The sequence below is a fragment of the Plutella xylostella genome, chromosome 29 (genome assembly GCF_932276165.1).
Source record: "Plutella xylostella chromosome 29, ilPluXylo3.1, whole genome shotgun sequence".
Taxonomy (NCBI): Eukaryota; Metazoa; Arthropoda; class Insecta; order Lepidoptera; family Plutellidae; genus Plutella; species Plutella xylostella.
Window position 1 is genome coordinate 2,746,817 of NC_064009.1, and position 21,779 is coordinate 2,768,595.

At 42.2% G+C, this 21,779-nt stretch overlaps 5 protein-coding genes across 5 annotated transcripts; 3 read left to right on the forward strand and 2 right to left on the reverse strand.

The window, feature by feature from the left end:
• The first annotated feature begins 522 nt into the window (after nucleotides 1–522).
• Nucleotides 523–5,815, forward strand: LOC105397354. Its single transcript, XM_048631747.1, has 9 exons — nucleotides 523–794; nucleotides 1,151–1,258; nucleotides 2,017–2,136; nucleotides 2,715–2,863; nucleotides 3,230–3,391; nucleotides 3,682–3,788; nucleotides 4,140–4,251; nucleotides 4,880–5,030; nucleotides 5,596–5,815. The coding sequence occupies exons 1-9, from the start codon at nucleotides 636–638 to the stop codon at nucleotides 5,788–5,790; spliced, it is 1,263 nt and encodes a 420-aa protein (XP_048487704.1). The 5' UTR covers nucleotides 523–635; the 3' UTR covers nucleotides 5,791–5,815.
• Nucleotides 5,816–7,000: 1,185 nt separating this feature from the next.
• Nucleotides 7,001–11,036, forward strand: LOC105388238 (beta-alanine transporter). Its single transcript, XM_038116277.2, has 8 exons — nucleotides 7,001–7,100; nucleotides 7,386–7,596; nucleotides 7,883–8,075; nucleotides 8,604–8,862; nucleotides 8,967–9,216; nucleotides 9,331–9,716; nucleotides 10,107–10,285; nucleotides 10,655–11,036. Exons 2-8 carry the CDS (start codon nucleotides 7,394–7,396, stop codon nucleotides 10,985–10,987), a joined length of 1,803 nt encoding a protein of 600 aa, XP_037972205.2. The 5' UTR covers nucleotides 7,001–7,100; nucleotides 7,386–7,393; the 3' UTR covers nucleotides 10,988–11,036.
• A 52-nt stretch (nucleotides 11,037–11,088) lies between these two features.
• Nucleotides 11,089–17,011, reverse strand: LOC105388221. Its single transcript, XM_048631860.1, has 11 exons — nucleotides 16,722–17,011; nucleotides 16,321–16,643; nucleotides 15,953–16,063; nucleotides 15,276–15,373; nucleotides 14,054–14,154; nucleotides 13,664–13,729; nucleotides 13,155–13,284; nucleotides 12,626–12,728; nucleotides 12,268–12,348; nucleotides 11,915–12,026; nucleotides 11,089–11,252 (listed from the first exon to the last, which is right to left on the reverse strand). Exons 1-11 carry the CDS (start codon nucleotides 16,889–16,891, stop codon nucleotides 11,249–11,251), a joined length of 1,299 nt encoding a protein of 432 aa, XP_048487817.1. The 5' UTR covers nucleotides 16,892–17,011; the 3' UTR covers nucleotides 11,089–11,248.
• A 103-nt stretch (nucleotides 17,012–17,114) lies between these two features.
• LOC105388223 (probable cytosolic oligopeptidase A) lies at nucleotides 17,115–19,849 on the forward strand. Its single transcript, XM_011559100.3, has 2 exons — nucleotides 17,115–17,356; nucleotides 17,688–19,849. Exons 1-2 carry the CDS (start codon nucleotides 17,265–17,267, stop codon nucleotides 19,762–19,764), a joined length of 2,169 nt encoding a protein of 722 aa, XP_011557402.1. The 5' UTR covers nucleotides 17,115–17,264; the 3' UTR covers nucleotides 19,765–19,849.
• On the reverse strand, nucleotides 19,762–21,526 carry LOC105388222 (dynein axonemal assembly factor 4). Its single transcript, XM_011559099.3, has 3 exons — nucleotides 20,637–21,526; nucleotides 20,321–20,520; nucleotides 19,762–20,096 (listed from the first exon to the last, which is right to left on the reverse strand). Exons 1-3 carry the CDS (start codon nucleotides 21,454–21,456, stop codon nucleotides 19,863–19,865), a joined length of 1,254 nt encoding a protein of 417 aa, XP_011557401.3. The 5' UTR covers nucleotides 21,457–21,526; the 3' UTR covers nucleotides 19,762–19,862.
• Between the last annotated feature and the right edge of the window lie 253 nt (nucleotides 21,527–21,779).

Genomic DNA, 21,779 nt, shown 5'->3' on the forward strand with positions numbered 1-21,779 from the left:
ACATTTTGATCTTGGTCCAGGGCAAGAGCAACAAAGCCCAGTTATTACAGTTAGCTCCATATTCTGTAATATTTAATTACTCATAGTTACTAGGTATACTGTATGTCTATCTGTTGAACTTGATTATGATAGTGTCAATCTTTTAATCCGGTTTAATTTATTGGGTTCTCTAGGTGTTAGTCACTTATAGAGTTCATTAGTCACGTCCTATTAATTAATGTTTACCTAATTATTGGTTCATTAGATGACTAGGTACCATACATACATACATGATATGTTCACGACTGTAATCCCCAAAGCGAAATTGAGGCATTGTGATTCGCAGTAATACCTACTTATATCATAATTTTTGAGGATATTGCCATATTATATTATTATAGGGCTTTACCCACAGATATTACTTGTCTAAGGCTTTCACTGAAAGTACATTTTTGTAGAAACACTACTGAACCACAAAACATCATCGTTCATTAACATTGTAATACATTGGGCAAGTGCACCATTATCTACCTACGTTTATCAATACTCAGTCGGTAACACGTTATCAGGTGAACGACACCTGTGGATATTTGAATTAAAATATTATTATCATTAAAACTTTATTAGCATTTAATTGAACAGTATTTTCCAACAAGATGTCTGTGTTTATCACCGGTATCATCGGTTTTGTGGTTATTTTAATAATTTACAGTTTTAAAAAGGATCCCAAACCGATATTTGGAGTATATTCAGTGCCCGGGAAATGGTATTACCTGAAGTATGCAGTGTTCGCGTGTTTGTACTTTTATAACAAGGTAAGTTTTTCATATTTTATTTAGCGCCTGAAAATTTATGCATGATAGAGCCATATCCAGGTCAATATCTAGTGAACTGGTGGTCATGGTAGGCTACAAGAAGATCTGAGCTTCAGTATAGGCCAGTGGCAGATTCCCGGATAGTATCTACCATAAAGTAACTTCAGTACCTATACAGTACATACACTCGCATGCCTCCGAATCAAACATTATCAAAACGGATCTGTGCTAAAACGTTATTTTTATTTACGTCTATAAAACTCTTTATGTCGATACCATTTCTTCTAAGTAATTCCTTTTCTCCTGTAAATTCATTCTAAAACCAGTTTACTGATACTGTTGTGTAAATATTTCAGTACAACAAGAAGAGGAAGGAGGGCGAGCGGGCGGCCGGTCCGGGGCTGGCGGTGGGAGCGGCACCCGAGCACTTGGACCGGGCGCAGTCGCTGTCCGAGTCTAGCAAGGTAATCCAGATCCAGGGCACCCTGGGGCAGTCAGGGACGGATAAATAATCTGGCTGGCTAATCACTACAATGGCCTTTCACTACGATTATAAACGCTAGTCGTGTAATCTGTGTCGCTATCTAGTGTCTGTAACGGACGATGCTAAGAAAAGGATACCTACTAAATCCAAGTTATCCAGGGATTTCGGTTGACGGTTGTATCTAACATAATATAGGCCAAACTGAAATTCTGATAAAAATATTGTATATTTTTTTATTACTTCACAGAAAGAAGAAAATAAGGTGCACTACAATTTTTTTTTATTAACTATAGCAGTTAGTTTATTTGATTAACCGAACTAAGTAGGTAGGTAGGTAGAGCTGGCACGTAGTAAAGCTTAATTCGATAAACACTTGTTATTAACCTCTGCATTAGATACTAATCTTAGGGTTCATTATCTCATCATGCCATGACATACCTACATAGTTAGGTACGCTAGTGCCTAACCTTTATCACCTACCTACCTTCTTCAATATACTTCACTGAGCCAACTATGTATGGACAGTCAGCTACATTTATGTAACTAGCTATATACTTTTGTACTTTGTCAAATTACCTAGTTAACAAACCGTCAATGTTAGGATTACTGAACGGGCAGTTTGTGAATTTGACAAGGTCCAAAAGTGTATAGCTAGGTACATGTACATACTTATGCAGCTGACTGTACCTACCTATAAATAAGACACGTCATATTTCTAACCTCTTACCTCCTGGCCAGGCTTTCGATGCGATATTCTTCATATCTGCGGGCAAAGGTGAGGAGGACAAGGGCATCTACGTGATCGCGGGCTGCGAGCGCCGCCCCATGGGCATGTGCAATGGACTCTTCTACATCGGCGTAAGTGTCATGATTATCATAAACTAGCTGGCCCCGCGAGCTTCACTTAGCCTTAAACAGTTTCCCCGTGGAAATTCCGTGATAGCCTATGTGTTAATCCAGGGTCTCAGCTAACTCTAAACCAAATTTCGTTAAAATCGGTTCAGCCGTTTTGACGTGAAGAAGTAACAACCATACACACATACTCACAAATTTTCGCATTTATAATATTACATAGTAGAATTAACTGGCCCTGCTAGTCTACCCTACCCTTCTTATCTTTTAAACCTGCCCTTCCACGAATAGTTCAAGACCAAAATTAGCCAAATCGGTTTAACCGTTCTTTAGTTACAAGCCGACTAACGATCATCTATTCATTTTTATGTAGATGTGTGTGATCTACTACCTTGCAAGTCGCTCCTTGCAAGACACCTATCTCCATAATACAGCAGTGGATAGCAGCATATCTGTTGATGAGCCTGATGATGATGATGTTCCAAGGTTTAAAAAAAAATTAAACATTCCGAGACTTCATGACTAACTTAGTAGTTTTGTTCATCGCTAAAAAATACTACCATTAAAACTCCAATAACCTCCAGTTACCAGGTAAAGGCCTTCTATGCAGCAAGAAGATTCCTGACACGGTGTTGTTCGGAGCAGTAGTGGGAGAGTTCGGTGCTGAGGGTCTCAAGATGACGCCGGTTGAGCCCATGAAGAAGTGGACCCTGCAGTACAAGGGACCTATGTGGTATGTTAGGGTTCCCCAGTGATAGAGGCCGTATTCCTGCCAATTCAGCTTTTCTAAGTTGACAGTAGATTGGCATCGACAATCTACCTCTAGGGTCATAGTAAAATTTAAAGGTGAACCAGTTTTTCGAGAATAACAAAATTACTATCGCTTTGACAACGCAGATATGGCAAGAATACAAACGGCACGGCAACGGCAGTAATAAAGCGCAGTTAAGCGAGGAAAATAACTTAAAAATAACCAGCGAACATCATCGCCACCTATCCTCTTCGTCCATCTCCTAACCACTAAACTAACCATCCCTCCATTACCTTTATGCCCCTCAAACGCATAGACTAATCCAACTAACCCTTTCTCCATCTGCAGGTATCAGAACGACCCCTCAAAGACTGTCGAGGTAGACTTCCAGGGCGAGTGGACGGCCACGACTCGGCACTTCGACTTCGACACCGAGCTGCACGCGCCCGCCGTCATACGATCCATCGCCCGGGAGAAGTGGAGCCGGGAATACTTTGAGGGGCTGAAGACGTTAGTATAGTATAAACTTCTGCCAATTCTCTCATTGCATCGTCTGACATGGTTCGCCACATATTTATCCCGGTGTTGCGTGTAGATTGTCAATAGACCTTTCCCTGTATTAATACAAGACTAACTTCTCCTGCATCCCCCTTTGTATCGCGTGACGTGGTTCACCGGGTACTTATCCTGGTCTTGCATGTACCTTAAGATGGTCAATAGACCTTCCCCTACATAACATTTTTGATTGATAACTGGCTGATAAATGGTAAAAGTTATGTCTAATAATGTGTTTGTTACAGAGCTCACCAGTCGCACTACGAACAGTTTGGCACTCTGAACTGCAAGTTCAAGCTGGGTGAGGAGGCTTTCCAGTTCAAACTGCGCTCCTTCAGGGATCACAGCTTTGGTAAGCTATTGTTGTAAAATATTCCTAATGTGAATATATAGCATATCCATCACTCATCCAGCACAACCCTCCTACTGGCACGGGTCTCCTTCCAATGAGGGAGGGTTTTTTATGAGTATACAGCATAATATAGCTCACTCGAAATTGACTTCAAAATCATCTTGATAATTTTGGTCTCGTGAATTTTCATGACGGTCCGTCTACATTGGCTGTTGGCTGGGCAATTATTGGCTTTCACACGCAACGGCATGATTAATGTTGCTGCATGTGCATGTGCATGTGCTTGCCTCAGATAATAAAGACATCATAAAGCAGGAACACTAACATTCACCTCACAACGTCTGTTCGCAGGCGACAAGCGCGACTGGTCGCTGATGCACCGCTACGCGTTCCACCACATGTTCCTCGACGACGGCTCCAGCGTCAGTGTGGGCGTCATCAGCCAGCCCTGCACCGCCTCTGTGTAAGAACTTTCACTATAATGTGCTACTGAAATATTGAGGATCTTGTTGAGCAACCTGCGCAGGAGTTGAATATAGTGCTGATAATAAAACTACCTTTGAGCCAGCTAGCCAGGAGTAGTGTATAGGGCCCTCCTTATAATCACCCTGATATCCCGATTGGAAAATCTAGACTAGTTACTAGAGGGAAGTTAAGAGCAGAGAACAAACTGTTTCGACGAAAAAGTGGGGTGTTATACGTTTAAACGACGTGTCTGTGTATCAATTTACACGTCTGTGGTAGTGGTAGCGTAGCGCCCAAACGGCTAAACCGATCTTCGATTTGTTTTATTTGGGTCATAAGGCAATGTTACCCCGAGTGTTCTTAGTTCTTAGCCATATTTAATCGAAATCGACTTAAGTACCTGTTCAAAAGTTATGCTACTTTTAGTGTTGAATGTCGGGGGTTTTTAATGTTGGTTCATCATTATCATCAGCCTATAGCAGTCCACTGATGGATTTAGCCCTCTTCCAAAGCACGCCACTGCATGTATTCTATAGCGTTCCGCATCCAATCATAACCAGCCACCTTTCGCAAGGTAATGTTATATGGAATACGGCAGTAACCCTCCCTTATTCAACCCCATCCAGCTTCGAGGCGGGTGAAGTAGCCCTGCCCAACGGCACGGTCCTGCCCATCAAGTGGGTGGACCTGCAGCTGTACCAGCACGGGGAGGGGGGCGAGGCGCCGCGCGACTACGCCTTCCGCTTCCAGGCTGGCGACCACGTGTATACTGCACAGGTAGGCATGGTGACATCATCAGACAATAAAGGTTCGGGCACATTGTGTCTAAAATCGCTCCAATACATTTAATATGAACTTTCGTACAGCTGGTCGGATTTTCATATAAAACACGATTACGATGCGGCCCGACATAGTGTGCTCGAACCTTAATCATCCACTTCCCCTTTGTGATATTATAGGCCTCGCGGAGCACACTACGTGCACTTTAAGTTATGCTCATTATGATGATATATCAGGAGTAACCCCCCCCCCCTAAGTCCTCAAAGTCAAAGTCAAATGGTTTAATCGACGTAAAATTTTACAATTATTTGTCGATAGTCACCTAGCACCATTTCACAAAGGCCCCGTCATTGAGGAGGAAAGAAATGGCGAAAGAAACTCCTCGAGCATCTTCCAACTTTTTGCTTATATCTATTACAATTTTTACTTATATCTAGTTAGTACAATTTTACTTAAGTACCTATATCCATTTCATTTTTTCAATAGCCTTAGCTGATGTGGACAAGACCATGCTCATCCTCTTCACAAATGTCTAAGCTGTAACGAATCCTTCCATTCCCAGGTGCAAGTAGAATACCAGTCCATCCACTTCGTCTCCTCGGAATGGGAGGCTCGCATGGTGGAGCGCTTCTGCAAGTTCACGGTAGATGGCGTGCCGGGGCGAGGCGTGTCAGAGTTCCACTACCGCCACCGCGGCGGCCGACCTGAACAGAAGACTGACCCGGAGTGGTATAGGAAGATGTGCCATCAACTGTAAAAATTGTTGTATAGGAATGGAAGCAATGTTTATAAATAGACGATAAAGGTACCAACACCACAGTAGCAAGAGTAGCCACGCAATAAAACTGAGGGATTCTGTTTTGTGATTTAAATTATTTATTCACATGTTCTCTTATTGTGATCTCCCTACTTCACCACGTACAATAGGTCTAAAATAAATTACAATCTAACAATCAGAAACTTCCGCAGCTAAATATAGGAAAGGCCAGTCAAGTATACCTACTTCAACTCCTCAAAAACATTAGAAGAGGGTTACAATAAGAGGGTTAGATAGATAAGTAACTTCGGACAAGACTTCAGGACTTCCGGCACTAACATCAATCCAACCTACCTGCTGAAATATCATAAAACAACACCTGCTAATCAAGTAGTTAAGCATTCTGACAGTGAATAAGGAGTGTAGTGAGTTATCCACTCCTATCTGATTGTAATTTTAAAACCAAGTTTATAAATTGGTGACAGGCCTTCCAAAGCCATATCTACCTACCTACCACATATTATTATTGTGGTTTGTCAATTTCGTAATCCCGTCATCAAATCCCGACCTTGGTAGAGAATCAATCAGAGGGCTGTCCTTTCGCCACGTCAATTATGCCGCTAATCGAATTGAATGACTGGCCCAATGAGATAATTGCATGCCCGCTTCCCATTCGCGTACAGGACGATTGTGTTTTACAAGTCGAATAAATCTACCATCTGCATACCTTGGCAAAAGATACAAAGTTATGGTCTCGATATGTCCTAGGCTCTGCCACCATTACCAGATAATCATAATTTACCTTCCACTATCAGACCTTTGAAAACATGTTCAATGTTGGATGTGATTACTTAGTCGAACCACCATCGGAGAATCGTCGTTTATCTTCCACTAAAAGACCTTTGAAAACATGTTTAATGCGGTAGGTGTCTACCTTAATGTATGTCTACGTATATCGTAGATCAATGTCTTCCAGATAAACCTACTCAACCGTAACGGTTCAGCTCTACAACCGCGCGTAACTGCGAGAAAACCCACATGTTTTAAAATGGCCTATTCCATAACTGCAAATCTTGCGTCCTAAAGTTCAGACCTACAGTGAAAATAGTTCCAATTTCAGCTTCAAACCGAGTTCCATTGTTTGTGTAACTAAAGAGAGCATACTGTATCAAAAGTGGACAGCATTTAGGGTCCCGTGTGTCCAGGTAAGCGCACTCATCTAGCAGACGCGATGTGCTGCGCGGGCGCACAATAACTGCTGTTTTGAGCTGCTGTGGATTTGTTTACATGACCTGAATCTGGGAGTTACGGTTAGTGCTTGATTTCCTATTCCTATTTATAGAGCAGAGTGCTTAAGTTAGTTATGGTGAATTCAAGGATCAAATTGTAGGTTGACCGCGCCATAAAAGCATAACAAGATTTTAAATTATTCCTCCGTTGTAGGTACGTACACCGGTCGATAAATTAAAGTTATCCCTAGATAGGTAAATATATCAAGTACCTACACTGTCCATTTTATTAATATTTTCTAATCGAATACCTTCAGAAAACCATAAAACCAACCAACCAACACCTAATCTCCCTTTAAATCCCAGAAACAACAATGGACTTCGACGCAATCCTAGAAGACGTCGGCACGTTCGGCCGCTACCAGAAGCTGGTGATCTACTTCATCCTGCTGCCGGCGGTGATCCCGTGTGGATTCCATGCTTACTCGCAGCTCTTCATGGCCGGAGAGACCAAGCACTGGTGTCGCGTGCCCGAGCTGGAGGGAGCTGCTGATCAAGAGCTTGTTAAGAACTTGAGGTGGGTATTATAAGGCTTGCTACTTCTTTGGAACTCAATGTTCACATTTGGGTCTGGCGTCCGACTTTGGAAATCGACTGGATGATTGCTAACCTTCGCTAGGAGATGGCACTAGAAGAATAAGAAGAAGAAGTCCGACTTTGGATCTTGCTTTGCGTTATTTTATAAAGAAGAAATAGTGAAAGTTCTATACAACAACTCCGCTTTCATCCAACCACCAAAGATCCCGGTCTTCTTCACCCAACCCCCGTTTATCCAGAATCTAAATCACCTTTTTCCCCTTTAGCATTCCCCTCGAGCTCCGCGGCGAAGAGCTCCAATACTCCCAATGCAGCATGTACCAGCTCAACTACAGCGCGCTGCTGCGCGGCGGCGGCGTGGAGGCGGCGCTGGCGCGGGGCGCGCGCGGGGCCGCGGGGCCGTGCCGGCACGGGTGGCTGCACGACCGGACAGTGTACCGGGAGACTGTCGTTACTGAGGTGAGGGAGCTGTTGTTGCTGAGGTGAGGGGGCTGTTGTTGCTGAGGTGAGGGGGCTGTTGTTACTGAGGTAAAGGGGCTGTTGTTACTGAGGAGGGGCTGTTTATTGGTCTGCGGCTTAAAGGTCTGCCATCTTCTGACCCACTAGAAGATGCTGGAATAAGAATGTGGACAAAACTGCCACCACCGAACATTAGCAATCAACAATACTTAAGCAGCATTGTCAGATCTGACATAGTTACTCTAAAACCTGTTTATACCGTTGTCGTCCTCCCGATGCGATAGATGAACAACATGAGACTTAGAATTATTATCAAATCTAATGCTTATCGTGTGAGTCCCTGCTAAAAGAAAGAGTAAGTTATTGGGAGTATATCCAGGGTATGAACTTCATCAGGGTATTTCTAATCTTCTTTCAATTTGTAAACTCGTTCCATACACCAAAACTATTTAGCTCCAAATAATTATCCATCCATTATTGTATCGCTGAAAAAGCAAATTACTTGATTGAACATTTCTGTCTCTCCAGTGGGACCTAGTCTGCGACAAAGACTTCTACGCCACGCTCGGGCTGGTCCTCCTGGCTGTCGGGGGCATCGTGGGGAACTACATCTTCGGCTACGTCCAGGACACCCTCGGAAGGAAACCAGCCTTCTTCATCTATTTACTCATTGAGTGTGTTTTCGGAGTGGCCACAGCTTTCGCCCAGAATTATGTGGTCTGGCTGATCTTTAGGATAGGAGTCGGGTTCACAGTCCCTGCTATTATGGCTACCCCTTATGTGTTGGGTATGTATTATTTTAATTCCATAGCTTCCTAACCCTCTTTGGTTTAGCTTTGAACTTTTAGAATCGCGTAGACTTTAGCTAACAAAATTTTGTACAACTTTCAGCAATAGAACTCGTTGGACCTCGCCACCGCACCCTGTGCACGATCCTATCCAACATCGCATACTCTTTGGGTCTAATCATGTTGTCCGGAGTGGTCTACCTCATCCGGGACTGGAGGAACCTGGCTCTGACTACCACTCTGCCTTTCGTATGCTTCTTCCTGTACCTCTGGCCGATGCCTGAAAGCCCCAGATGGCTGCTGGCAAGAGGGCAGTTTGAAAAGGCTGAAGCGATTTTGAAGAATATGGCTAGGTAAGAGATTTGTATCACAGTGTCTGATGAATTAATCTATGCATGTAACCTATAGGGATGAGATTGCAATCGTTCCTAATTAAAATGCCATTAATATAATTTTACTTATCTCAGGATAAATGGAAAATCCCTGCCAGCAAACTACATGGTGCACCTCCGTCGCAAATACGAATCGGACAAAGCCAAGCACGAGTTAGAGAAAGAGAAGACTCGTAAATACGGCATCTTAGACCTATTCCGGACCCCAAACCTTCGCAAGAAGACCATCATAATCACTTTCATCTGGTTCACTAACACCAGTGTGTACGTCGGGCTGTCGTATTATGCTCCTGTGTTGGGAGGGGACGAGTTCTTGAACTTTTTCCTGGCAGGTTTAGTGGAATTGCCCACGTATTTGTTCCTGTGGCCAGCCATGGAGCGGCTGGGTCGGCGGTGGACGCTGTGCATGAGCATGGTGGTCGGCGGCGTCGCTTGTTTGACCACCTTTCTGGTGCAGCATGGTGAGTTTCACTACACATTTTTTGAGATACATATATACGAGTATGTGCGTAGTCTAGCTAGTAAAATAGATTCTAGCTACATACGCCCCCAAAAATGTTAAAGTACTTATCATTTAAAAGATGCGGTGTTTAAAAGTTTATTCCAAATGCACTATAATCAAAATAAAGCAGCTAAACCTAACTGTACCTGCTGAAGAGCTAACGGACTACACAAAAGCACACGGTATTAAAATTTTAAGTAAATTACGATTTCAATAAAACGGTATTTTATAGGTACCTAATAATTAAAATGCACAGTAGAAAATTTAATGATCAAACGCCTACTAAAGTTATGATTGCGATGCAAAATCATAACTCACGTTTCACACCCAACCCAAATCTATCCCGCAGAAACCTACGTGACCCTAGCTCTGTACTGCATTGGCAAGATGGGCATATCATCGTCATTTGTGGTGCTTCCCCTCATGGCCTCGGAATTATACCCCACGGTGGTGCGCGGCCTCGGCATGAGCTTGAGCTCTGTACTCGGGATGTTGGGCCCGATATTCATACCGCTTGTCAACTATTTGGTAAGTTAATGTGGCATGGGAGGACGTGTGTGAAATGTGCCGGCAAATATTTTGGCTGCACCTGATAGTCATACCGCTTACGCTTGTTGACTACTTGGTAAGTGGTGATAGGGAGTTTGGGGACGAATGTGAAATGTGCTGGAAAATATTTTGGCTTGACCCGATACCGCTTGTCAACTAGGTACTTGGTAAGTTCGAAGGTGTCGCATATGAGGACGAATGTGAAATGTGCGGATTATGATTTTTAGCATTGGAAGAATTTCTGTTTTTTTGTCAATTTGTTAATTGGTTTACAAGAAACAACATCTACCCTAACCAGAAAGCATAAACTTTCCAAATTCATTGAATCAATTTTCACATTTGTTACAGGGATCCGACATAATGGTTCTACCTCTGATCATAATGGGAGCTTTATTAGTAGCCGGTGGCATAGCCAGCTTACTACTACCAGAGACTTTGAACCAACATCTACCACAAACCCTAGAGGACGGAGAGAAAATGGGCCTCGACACGGAATTCTGCTGCATACCGCCAGTAAGGGAAACTAAACCAAACGGCAATGGCAACACGGGTGATATTGGCTCGGCAGATTGCACTGGATGTAACACTTTATGTAGTTGTCAAATGGTCAGCGTCTCATTGGTGGAAACTGTGACTACGGCAGAAAGAGACGGCGATAAAGTTGAGTTTGTTGTAAAATAAATTGTATTTATGGGATTATAAGGTATATTTTATTAATTTTAACTTTTTAAGTAGGTTTCAACTTATTATATTCACTATGTGTTTAAATTAAACAATTAAAATATTTGTATAGTATTATTTATTAATTAAGTAAATTTAAAGTCACAATCACAAGCTCTTAACAACCAATCATTATTACGATATCATTTAGGATGATAATAAGCTACAATTATTGCGATTTTGTAAAAGTATATTAGGCGAGACCGTAGATTGTCGATATGTTTACCTGAAATTATACGAAAATTATGTAATTTATGGCTGTTATACCTACATATACCTATATGTTTATTTTATGTTAGTGTTATGCTCAGACCAACTATATTTATTGTTCTCAGGTGTTATTTATGTTATCATTTAATAAGTATTTTTTTATGTACACATAAATTTCAACATTATAGACAAATATCGAGTTAAATACGACTAAATCGATGTCGACAATTCTTAGTTCACTCACACGCACTCACGCCTTGTACTAATGTACTCCCTTGCGAGGTAGACAGAGGTGCATTGCTGCACCCACTTTTCGCCAGTGTTATGTTAGTCCCAATGTAATAGGGGGCGGGCCTATTGCCATTTTACGGGCATATCCAAGACCTGAGAACAAATATCTGTGTTTAAACAAATATCTGCCCCAGCCGGGAATCGAACCCGGGACCATCGGCTCAGTAGTCAGGGTCACTAACCACTACGCCATTCGGCCGTCTTAGTTCACTATTCACAGAAAATAGTTTTTCTGTGATCTTGAACAAAGGTTATTTGTAATTATGTATGGTAATTAACACTCTTTTACTGCTGAAGTATATTCTTAGTACACATTCAAATTTAACCCTCATTCCTACTATTTTTAAAAGCTCCTACAACCCTTCTACTAAAATGTAGTACACTCACCACTGTTCACCGCCCCCGTTCTGCCACTCGTCGATGGTGCTGGCGTCGTGGTCTCCACTCGCGTCTTGTTGCTCTTCCATCGCTTGTTCTTTGTCTCCGTTCGCATCTTTGTCTATGAAATTATGAAGTTATTATTAGATTGTAGTTTCAACGAAGCGTTCAAAATTATAATTAATTTTGAGTTCTAACTAAGTCGAGGTGCACTAAAGGACCATTCCCGACTGACGTACCTGATATAATTCAAACGCACATCTAATTTTAGCGGCTGAGTGTTAGTCAATCTAATAAGGGACCCAGATGGTCAACCCTGATAAGTAAAGTTACCTCTTGACTAATAGTAGTTAATTAATTACCTTGCTCTCCACCTGCTGGAGATTCGCCGATCGCCATGGCGTCACCAGCCCCAGGTTCAGTCGCTGGAGCCGGGGCCGGATCTGAAAATAATATTGTTTTTATTTACTTACACGTTTCCTTTCAGTAAGCTAACGCATATTTTTTTATGAACATTACTGAATTTTATTCGTTATAGAACCAAACTCGAATGGCATTAATTATATAAAAAAAATAATATCCACCTATATTCGTTGGGATGTAAAGATACTAGATGTAAAATAAATTCTGCAAGCTGTAGTGCCAGTATACCGAAAAACCGACAACCGTATCAAACAGTAGCCTGTGTTTAAAACATTACCAAGGGAGTTGTGTACTGACCAGGTTCTCCCTTCATGACCCTCAGGATGTGGTTCTTCTCCTTGAAGAGATGCCTCTTGCCGTTCAGATGCATCATCATCTGTTCCATGTTCGTCATTGACGTCTGAAAAAAATAAAAGTTGTTACTTATAAAATGTGAAAATAAAACACTCAACGATTTTATAGACGGTTCCGTAAATTAAAAAAAAAACTGTAATAGTCATCAAAAATAGATATTTATGCCACCCCATCGCATACAGTTTGATATAGTTGATGAATATTTTTTTTATCGGTAAATTAATCTCTATATGTTTTTTCAGTATTTTTCACGTATCACCCCCCGTCTGTGGACCATAAAATAAAAGTAGGTCGGATTTGCGCTGGGGTGGCATATACATACATATTTATTTACTCTTTATTGTACACAAAATAGACAAATTACTAAATTACACAACAGGTTTACAAACAGACTTAAATTATTCGCATACGAAGACACCCTTATTGCCAAAAAACGTTCGATTGGCTGGAAGAAACAGCTTTCTGCACATACCTTGCATATATTGCAGTAGAGGTCCGGGTTGCCGATCTTGGGCGGCGGCGGCTCTTTGAGCTCCTTCGCGTCCCCCTCTTCAGAGCCGTCCGCCTTCAGGTTGCGCTTCTCACGACGGATTAGCTGCTCCCTGGGGGTTTAGTGGTTATTAGCTTTGTGGGTACTACTGACAGTGATGTCGATTATGAAGGCACAAGTTCTAATTTAGAGCTGCCAAACTGTCAGCGAAAAAAGAGATTACCTAAGTGAGCACGCCAAAAAATCGCCTCTATTTTTTAACAAAGAATTTTAGGTTTTGACATTATTTAAGAATTTGTGCTTTTAGAATCGACATCAGTAAGGTGTTAAATGAAGGGTGTTGCAAAAGTTATTTGGTGAAAAATCTAAAAAGGGGTGACACAAGACTCTCAGGAAGTAATTCTAAACGACTTTTGAAATTAGTGAAAAAAAATGGTCTCCATAGAAACTTTGCTAGTCTATAGTTAGTCATAAATATAAGGACTACTCACACTCTCCCCTCCATTCCTTCTTGAAGCAGGTATGGGTTCTTCGGTTGCTTGCGCCCCTCCACGATCCTGAAATAATCACAATTACATTTACGCAAGTGAACGGACACCTAGATTCTTAATATAATTCATAGAACTTTAGATAAAGAAACAATAGTAAAATGGTGGATGGACTCAGGCTGTACCTCTCCGACTGACACAAATAATTATGTACATAGCGCATACAATTTACCCTTCTACAAATATCTGCACCGGCCGGGTATGGAAACCAGGACCTTCAGCAGAGCATTCAAGGTCACTAACCGCTACGCCACCCCGTCGTCGTATGGAATAAAGCATTAATTAATGAAATTGAATTTTCATTCAATTTGAATGATTGAAAAGCAAACTCACGCTCGATGATTTTTCCCAGCGTAATGAGATTCAGCGTGCTGTTTGGACGTGATGTGGACGTCACACAACTCGCAGTACAGGTCTCGAGACTTTAGCGGCAGCTAGAAAGTAAGACACCTTTAGTTTACTGTCTCCATGTATGTGGCCCTGAGTGTACCCGCTTTGCCTTCATTAATTCTTGAATGAATTAAATACCGTCACATACGGTGTAGAGTGCACGCCAGAAAAGTGTGCATGTCTGAAGCTGATTGCTAGATGTAAATGGCGCAATGTCATTGCTTCACGCTTATTGGTTTACGGGCTTTTAATAGCTAGTTTCAGATATACACAGTATCGATATCTGGTGTGTACTCCAATAGTTATTGAGGAATATACATACCTACATACATGCACACAACCTCTAACCCCACTAAAGACCATCTCCGATTCATACCTGAATAAATAACATGTAATACAACAATGCAATTTGTGATAATATGAATACGAAATGTGTTATCTAAGATAGGAATATATACTAAGTTTAATATATTTTCAAATCTTTCCTGTACCACTTAAGTTGTTTATACAAAATTACGTTTCCCAAGAGCCAATTTTGATCTAGAATAGTTAAAGCCAATTAGTAGAGAGATAGCTTTCCACCAGAAGGAAGCGTCCGGTGGAAACTCTCAGTAGTAAAGAAAAAGCTTTGCGTCTTCACAACGCGAAGCCAGACATTTTGATACAATGTAAGCTCCTACCTTGATGGCTGTGTCCACATAATGTTCCCACCTGTATTTATGTTGACAACATGAGAGTAAAAATATGGAGGCACAAGAAGATGGTGTTTCTGGCGTTTTATTTTGTACTGTTTTTTTTAATTCTTTGGCTTGCTTCCCGTTGTCAACTATACAGGTGCTAATAATTAATTTAATTAATAATATATTTATAATATATTTATTTATTACAAAGCATCATAAAAGAGGTAAGATAATATGTTATTGTACAAAGTCTACTGACTAACCCTTAAGTATTTAATTAACCCTCAAATCGATTTTAACCTTTAGCGTCCTGTAAATTTCTGCAACATCTGATGATTTCAAAGGATTTTGCCAGTATGGTGTAACTAAATCAACATCATGTGAATCATGTCACATATATGTGTGATAAGCTGTAAAATTATGTGGACCCTAAATTGCCATCAAAGTATCTAATGAAGCGTTACATTGTCAAAGTGTCTTATTACCTCTTTGCCCGAATTCCCCATACGGGTTTCACCATTGCATTGGGCAATCCATTTCTTTTGGGCTTTCAAATGGTTTTTGGATCCATAATGTATGCGAGCTGAAATCGAACAAGTTTTTTCATTAATACATATAACATAAATAGATACAATTTATTGCCTCAGTGAGGTAAGATAAGGGCAAAAAGAATGCAACAGACAGATTAGAAGAAAACTAAAACTTTGTTTTCCTTAATTGTGTACATAATAAATGAGCTTGTGAATTAAGTACACATATAAAAAAGATGTTATTCAAATCGCCTTTATAAATTAGGTATATTGAGATTCTATTCAGATCATTCCAGTTTTTTACTAAAAACCACACCTTTTATCCATTCAGGTGCAAGTTATCTGCAGGAGGAGTTCAGGTTCAGGGTCTCATTATAAATCCTTCATTTATTTTGTTTTACTTTGATATAAAGCTTGTTAATGTACCACACGGAATGACAAAGCTAATCTCTGATAGTATAAAGTAAGTGTTTATAATCACTTAATAAATTACAAAATGCTTTTAAATACACCCACATGCAATGAAAAAGTTCCACCATCCATTGATGTTCCACATAACATTGGACCATTTTCATTGCTTGTGAGTGTAATGAAACTTGTGAAAGGAAAATAAAATAGTCCCGTATTCTTACAGACGCTGAAGGACTCAAACTCCATGCCGCAGACGCCGCAGTGCTGCGGGCTGATGAGCTGCACCAGCCCGCGCGGCAGGTTCTTCACATTCTCCTTCGTCATGCCACAACCTGGGAAAATTACATACATATTGATTAGTATGATGGATTATGACATAAGGAGGTGCTGGAAAGAAGCCTCCCTGAGTGATGTATACATATACTGTACTTTTTATATGGCCAGAACTAGTCTCAGTTCTGGCCATATAAAAAGTCTATCTGACTGTACCAAAGAATTATACAAACAACTCTACTATATTTGATAGGTATACATCCTGATTGGCTAGACCTAGACATAACATTTACTCAATTAATACGAATTTACTCACGCATTAGAAACTTGACAACACGGTCTTGCAAGGACCTCATCGGCAACCTGGGGGGTCCAACTGGTCCCATTGGGCCTGCCGGTCCCATAGGGCGTATTGGCCCCATTGGACCAGCCGGTCCCATAGGGCGTACTGGCCCCATCGGGCCGCGTGGGCCTTGCGGGCCATACCCTCGGCCCATGGGGAAGCGGGGACCAGGACCACGAGGTCCCATAGCGAAAGGAGGTCCCGAGTAGTCATAGGGCTTGAACATCGGCCGCCTGAATCCTCCTTGCTCGTAGCCACCACTGTAGTTGCCGTAAGCTTCTCTGTAGCGACGGTTTCTAAAAGCAAATGAAGACACTGTTAGGTTTGGTTTAGCAATTGATGCCAAGGATTAGGTATCAGAGGTTGGTAGTTACCTGAAGTTGTCGGGGCCGCCAGGGCCGCCTCGGCCTCCCGGGGCGCCTGGGCCTCTTGGGCCAGACATATTGGGCATTGGCCCATCAAAGCCTACATCATCTGAAGGCTCCCAATCATACATTTCATCTTCTGGCCACGCTTCGGGTGGTTGCTTAGGCTCCATTTCCATTGTATCAAATAGTAGTAAACACGATTTTAGATGGGAGAATGCTCAGAAAACTGAGAAATGTATAAATAAAATACAACAACAACAACGCCGCGTAGCCGGGATCACAGACCAAATATTGAATGAAATGAAAGATGAAAGGAAAGAATGACAAAAAAATTGTCTGTAGTGAAACGATTGAATGAATGACCACAGAGCCACAAATATAATTTTGTTTGATGTCAGTTGTTGTTGACAGATGTCAATTTTCACATACGAAACGATCGCAATTTCGCAGCAGAGAAAAATATTACAAGACCAAAATCGATTTCTATGGAAATAGTGCATATTTTTGAATTGATTTGCAACTTTGCACAGTGTAATTCATAAATATATCATGGCTCTTTCATTTTTGCGGACTAAGCTTGTGGCTCGACACGTAAAAAGCCATTTATATCAGAACAAACGCAACGCGGGATATGTGGTGTTGTAAGTGAATATTTTCGTCTTTTCATTGTTAAACCTTCAATCTGTGTCCGTTTAGTTTATTTAATAGCGAAAGAATGAATTATTTTACTCGTATAGATGTTATGTAGTCTAAAACATCCCAAACATCAACAGATATAATCCGTACAATCCGAGCAATAGAATAGCATACATGCATGCCCAAATTAAAAATTATTACAAGAACCGAGAGGATTTATTTAAAGGTTACTTGCAAGCGACAAGTTGCTGTAGATTCAATACAGTAAAATACCAATTAACGTAATTACTTGACAAAATAACCTTACATTACATTGCACCATATTTTCCATTTCAGAATTCCTGAAATAGGCGAAGATGCCGACAAGAGCATGCTGCTTTCAGAAAATGGCTTACCGGAGTTCAATGACCTTACAATAGAAAAATGCATTGCTGCTATCAGCAAACAGAGCCTGGAGTATGAAACTGGGGTAAAACAAATAGAATCATCCGCACCCAATTGCAAAAATGCATTTGTGGAAATATTCCGCCCCTTGGAACTGCTTGACAGTCCCTTAGAGTTGACATGGGGCATGGCCAAAACATTATATTTAGGAAACAGCTGCTTAATGCCAACCAAGTCATACATCAAAATTCATGAGCGAGCTCACAGGGCAAGAGCGTCCAAATTCAATAGCAGACCTATATTCCAAGCAGCTGTTGCAGAAAAAAACCGTCTCAAGAAACTTACTGATGAGGAACAGAGACTCCTAGATAAGTATGTGTTAGAAGGTAAACTCAATGGACTGGATGTAGATGGCATCAACAGAGAGAAACTAAACAACATTGTAGCAGAGATGCAAAAAGAGAGAAACTTTTTCAGAGACAAGGTTAGCACTGCCACAAAGATCTTTAGCAGCACAATTGAAAACGGTGAGATTGTGAAAGACTTTCCTGAAAGCCTTTTAAAGTCAATGTCGGTCCACAATCACCCAAATAAAGGTCCGTGGAAGATTACCTTGCAGCCATTCATTTATGAACCATTTATGCAGTACTGCCCGGTGAGAGGCCTGCGCTGGAATGCGTGGCAGGCACACACCCAGAGATGCTCTGGATATGGCAACAAAGACTTGGAGTCAAGTACACATCTCGAGAAAATCCGTGGCCTGCGTCAGGAGCAAGCAAAAATACTTGGCTATGATACTTTTGCTGACATGAGCATGGAAACCAAGATGGCTGGCTCCATTGAAAATATCTACAGCCATTTAGACAGCTTGCTGGAACATGCAAGGCCCATGCAAGATGTGGAATTGCAGAGTTTGCAAGATTTTGCCAATGAGAGAGGCTTCGATGACAGACTTGAGTTCTGGGATGTCCCCTACTGGCAGAGGAAGCAGAAGTGGTCTCTGTACAACTATGATGAGGACAAGATACGAGAATACTTCCCATTACCAAGAGTTATGAACAGCCTGTTCAATTTGTGCAGTACATTGTTCAAAATAGAAATAGTGGAAAGACAAGATGTTCACACATGGCACAAGGATGTTAAGTTTTACAATATTTTTGATGAATCAACTAATCAACCCATTGCTGGGTTTTACCTGGACCCATATGCACGTCAAGATGAGAAGATCCGCATTTACGATGACGCCGGCTGGCATGTGTCGATGAGAAACAAGAGCACTGTGTCATCCACCAACCCACTATCAGCTCTGATCTTTAATTTCCAAGCTCCAGAGGGAGAAAAGCAGTCTTTGCTCTCTTTCCAAGAAGTCGGCGTGCTGTTCCAACGATTCGGCCACGCACTGAGGCATTTACTGACCAGAGCTAACTACTCAGAAGTGGCTGGCTTATCCAATGTTGAATGGGACACAGCAGAAGTCTGCGGGCATGTGATGACGCACTGGCTCTATGACCCCAACACTATAAAGGCTATCAGTGGCCACTACAAGACTGAGGAGCAACTACCAGAAGACATGATTGTAAACCTGCAGAAGGTCCGAGGCCACATGGCGGGCTACGACCTGTGCAAGGAGCTCTATCTGTCCAGGTTAGACCTGGAGTTGCACTCGACGAAGACATTCTGGCGCGATCTAGTCCGTGAGATGTGGCCGAGATACCACTCTCTACCGTTCGACAAATACGACTCCCACCCTCTATCATTCACGAAGATCATGTCTGAGGAATGGGCGGCTGCTTACTACAGTCACTTATGGTCTCGGATGATAGCGGCGGATATTTACAGCGCGTTTGAGGAGGCTCGGCAGAGGGACGGTGACGTGTTGTCGGTGGGACAGCGGTACCGGGAGACGTTCCTGGCTGCTGGCGGCGGCTGCCACCCCGCCGAGGTGTTCCGCCGGTTCCGCGGCCGAGACCCCTCCCCGCAAGCCCTACTCAACAACCTGCGACTCTCAAATAAAATGATAGAGGAGTAGCGTGGATAGTATTTATTGTTTTAATTAGACGTAATGTAATTAATTATATTTATGGTAACGATAATATACGATATTTGTTCCTAAATCTGTAGTTTCTGTTAATCAGAGTCAGGGCTTTGCTCCCAAGCGCGTTCCATGTCGAAGATGTCTTGTTTAATTTTCTGGTCCTCTGGCAGTAGTTTGGCGGCGGCCTTCATCTCGTCGATAGCCTTGCCGAGGTAGCCGATGCGGGCGAGCGCGGCGGCGCGGCGCGCGATGCACTTGGCTCGACTGCGCCGGTTCATCTCACAAGCCGGCTGCATGAGCTCTAGGGCGGTTGAGCAGTCGTTTAGCTGAAAAGGAGATTTCAGGTTTTTCCGTTTAGCTGAAGAGAACATCAGGATAATGTCTACTCTGAAACTCAGCTCTTCGTATCACCACCAGGTAGTCAGGCAATCAGCCTGCTGTACCGACGACCATAGACAGTTAGCAATTACCTAGTAGTTTAATGAGGTAGGCTTATATAGAGCAGTGTTCAAGTAAGCAGTGGAATATCACGATGATAATGATATCTTACGCATTTATTAAAGTTCCCCAGAGCGAAGTGCGTAGCGGCTCTGTTGGCGAACAGACTGGGCAGTTTGTCGGAGAGCGTGATGCCGTGGGTGTAGGCGCTGATGGCGCCAAGGTAGTTCCCGGACCGGAAGAACTCGTCGCCTTTGTTCTTGCACCACTGAGGGTCCTGTTCTTCTGGTCTCAGGTCTTCCGAGAGGAACCCTGCATTGAGGATTATGCTGATTTAGTATGCATGTTCGTACATATCTACATAAGTACCTAATTATCTAATCTAGAACTTTCTTCAAAGGAACGGTCCTGAAGAGGTATTTACTCACCAGTTGCCCTGCGAGCTAAGGTGATGTTCTTGATCCATGCTTCTTCCTCCGCCGCCTGTGACTCCCGACTTGGCGTAGGAAAAGTCCTGGCAGTATGGGTTATCTCCACCTCACCTGATGATCTCAACTTAGGGAGAACTCTGTTTTTCAACTCATCTTTCTTCCTCTCCACGTACTCTGATTTGACGAGAGTTTTAGCCGGTGTTTTGATTGGTTTTGGTTTATTCACGAGAGGTTCTTCGTCTTCTGATGAAGATAACTCCACTATCTTGGCCCTTGGAAGATCGTCTGTTATTTCTGCCACAGAATGTTCAATTGCTGGTTTTTCCGCAGCTACTCTCCATTCTTCGAGCTCGTCCATAGCTTTCTTCCTTTGGGCGTCTCTCCTAGAATCCATGATGGCGTGATGTTGAGCATCCACCGCCATGGCCTGTTGGACGGCAAACCTATCCAAATGACTCTTCGCTGCCACTTTATCTTCGGAAACTTTTTTTGCCTCTTCATGGCATTTTGCCAAGATCTGCTGTTTCATCTCCATCTTCTGCTGTCTCGTTAGTTCTTTCTCTAGCGATTCCCATTCGACTTCTTCGCGTTTCACCAAATCGAACACAATGAGATCGTCTTTTACAGTGGTGGTACTCTTATTGATGTCAACATCGTGAAGGAGAAATATCTCTATGAAGTAAGGGCTCAGATGTGCCTTGAGGTAGGCGTCTGTGGCGAAGAGATCCACCTTGTCGTGTCCAGGGGTCAGAGGAACCCTGATGTGGACAGCCTTGGACGACTGCGTCCATGTCAAGTCTTTTATGAGAATCGGCATGTTCACTGTCTTCCTCCAGCTACCTAGGTAGGGAATAGGTATACCTAGCAGGAGTAGGTACCTACTTACTATTTAATGTACTCTGTGCTTACTATTCAACTTCACCTTATTTTGTGTTTATAGGCTGTTTGCCTCTTTTTTGCCTGTCACAACACAACCCACTGTTTACGTTGCCTAGCAAAGCAAAGCAAGCACCGATATGGTTGTCATGGTAATTAATTAATGAATCAAATCTGCGCATTCTTTATTATACCTACTTATCGATAGTAACGAAAGAACGAAGACCAAAATATCTACAATATCCTTGAGAACCGCGTAGGAAG

Bases quoted from the DNA above. Each gene is read 5' to 3' on its own strand.
- LOC105397354 (XM_048631747.1), top strand. From the start codon at position 636: ATGTCTGTGTTTATCACCGGTATCATCGGTTTTGTGGTTATTTTAATA. The intron at 795-1,150 runs GTAAGTTTTTCA...TAAATATTTCAG, and splicing joins GTTTGTACTTTTATAACAAG to TACAACAAGAAGAGGAAGGA. The intron at 2,137-2,714 runs GTAAGTGTCATG...AATAACCTCCAG, and splicing joins ATGGACTCTTCTACATCGGC to TTACCAGGTAAAGGCCTTCT.
- LOC105388238 (XM_038116277.2), top strand. From the start codon at position 7,394: ATGGACTTCGACGCAATCCTAGAAGACGTCGGCACGTTCGGCCGCTAC. The intron at 8,863-8,966 runs GTATGTATTATT...TACAACTTTCAG, and splicing joins GGCTACCCCTTATGTGTTGG to CAATAGAACTCGTTGGACCT. The intron at 9,717-10,106 runs GTGAGTTTCACT...TCTATCCCGCAG, and splicing joins CACCTTTCTGGTGCAGCATG to AAACCTACGTGACCCTAGCT.
- LOC105388221 (XM_048631860.1), bottom strand. From the start codon at position 16,891: ATGGAAATGGAGCCTAAGCAACCACCCGAAGCGTGGCCAGAAGATGAA. The intron at 16,064-16,320 runs GTGAGTAAATTC...TAATTTTCCCAG, and splicing joins TGTTGTCAAGTTTCTAATGC to GTTGTGGCATGACGAAGGAG. The intron at 12,027-12,267 runs GTAATTAATTAA...ATAATTTCATAG, and splicing joins TCCAGCAGGTGGAGAGCAAG to ACAAAGATGCGAACGGAGAC.
- LOC105388223 (XM_011559100.3), top strand. From the start codon at position 17,265: ATGGCTCTTTCATTTTTGCGGACTAAGCTTGTGGCTCGACACGTAAAA. The intron at 17,357-17,687 runs GTAAGTGAATAT...TTTCCATTTCAG, and splicing joins AACGCGGGATATGTGGTGTT to AATTCCTGAAATAGGCGAAG.
- LOC105388222 (XM_011559099.3), bottom strand. From the start codon at position 21,456: ATGCCGATTCTCATAAAAGACTTGACATGGACGCAGTCGTCCAAGGCT. The intron at 20,521-20,636 runs GTGAGTAAATAC...TCCTCAATGCAG, and splicing joins CTTAGCTCGCAGGGCAACTG to GGTTCCTCTCGGAAGACCTG. The intron at 20,097-20,320 runs GTAAGATATCAT...TCTCCTTTTCAG, and splicing joins TGGGGAACTTTAATAAATGC to CTAAACGACTGCTCAACCGC.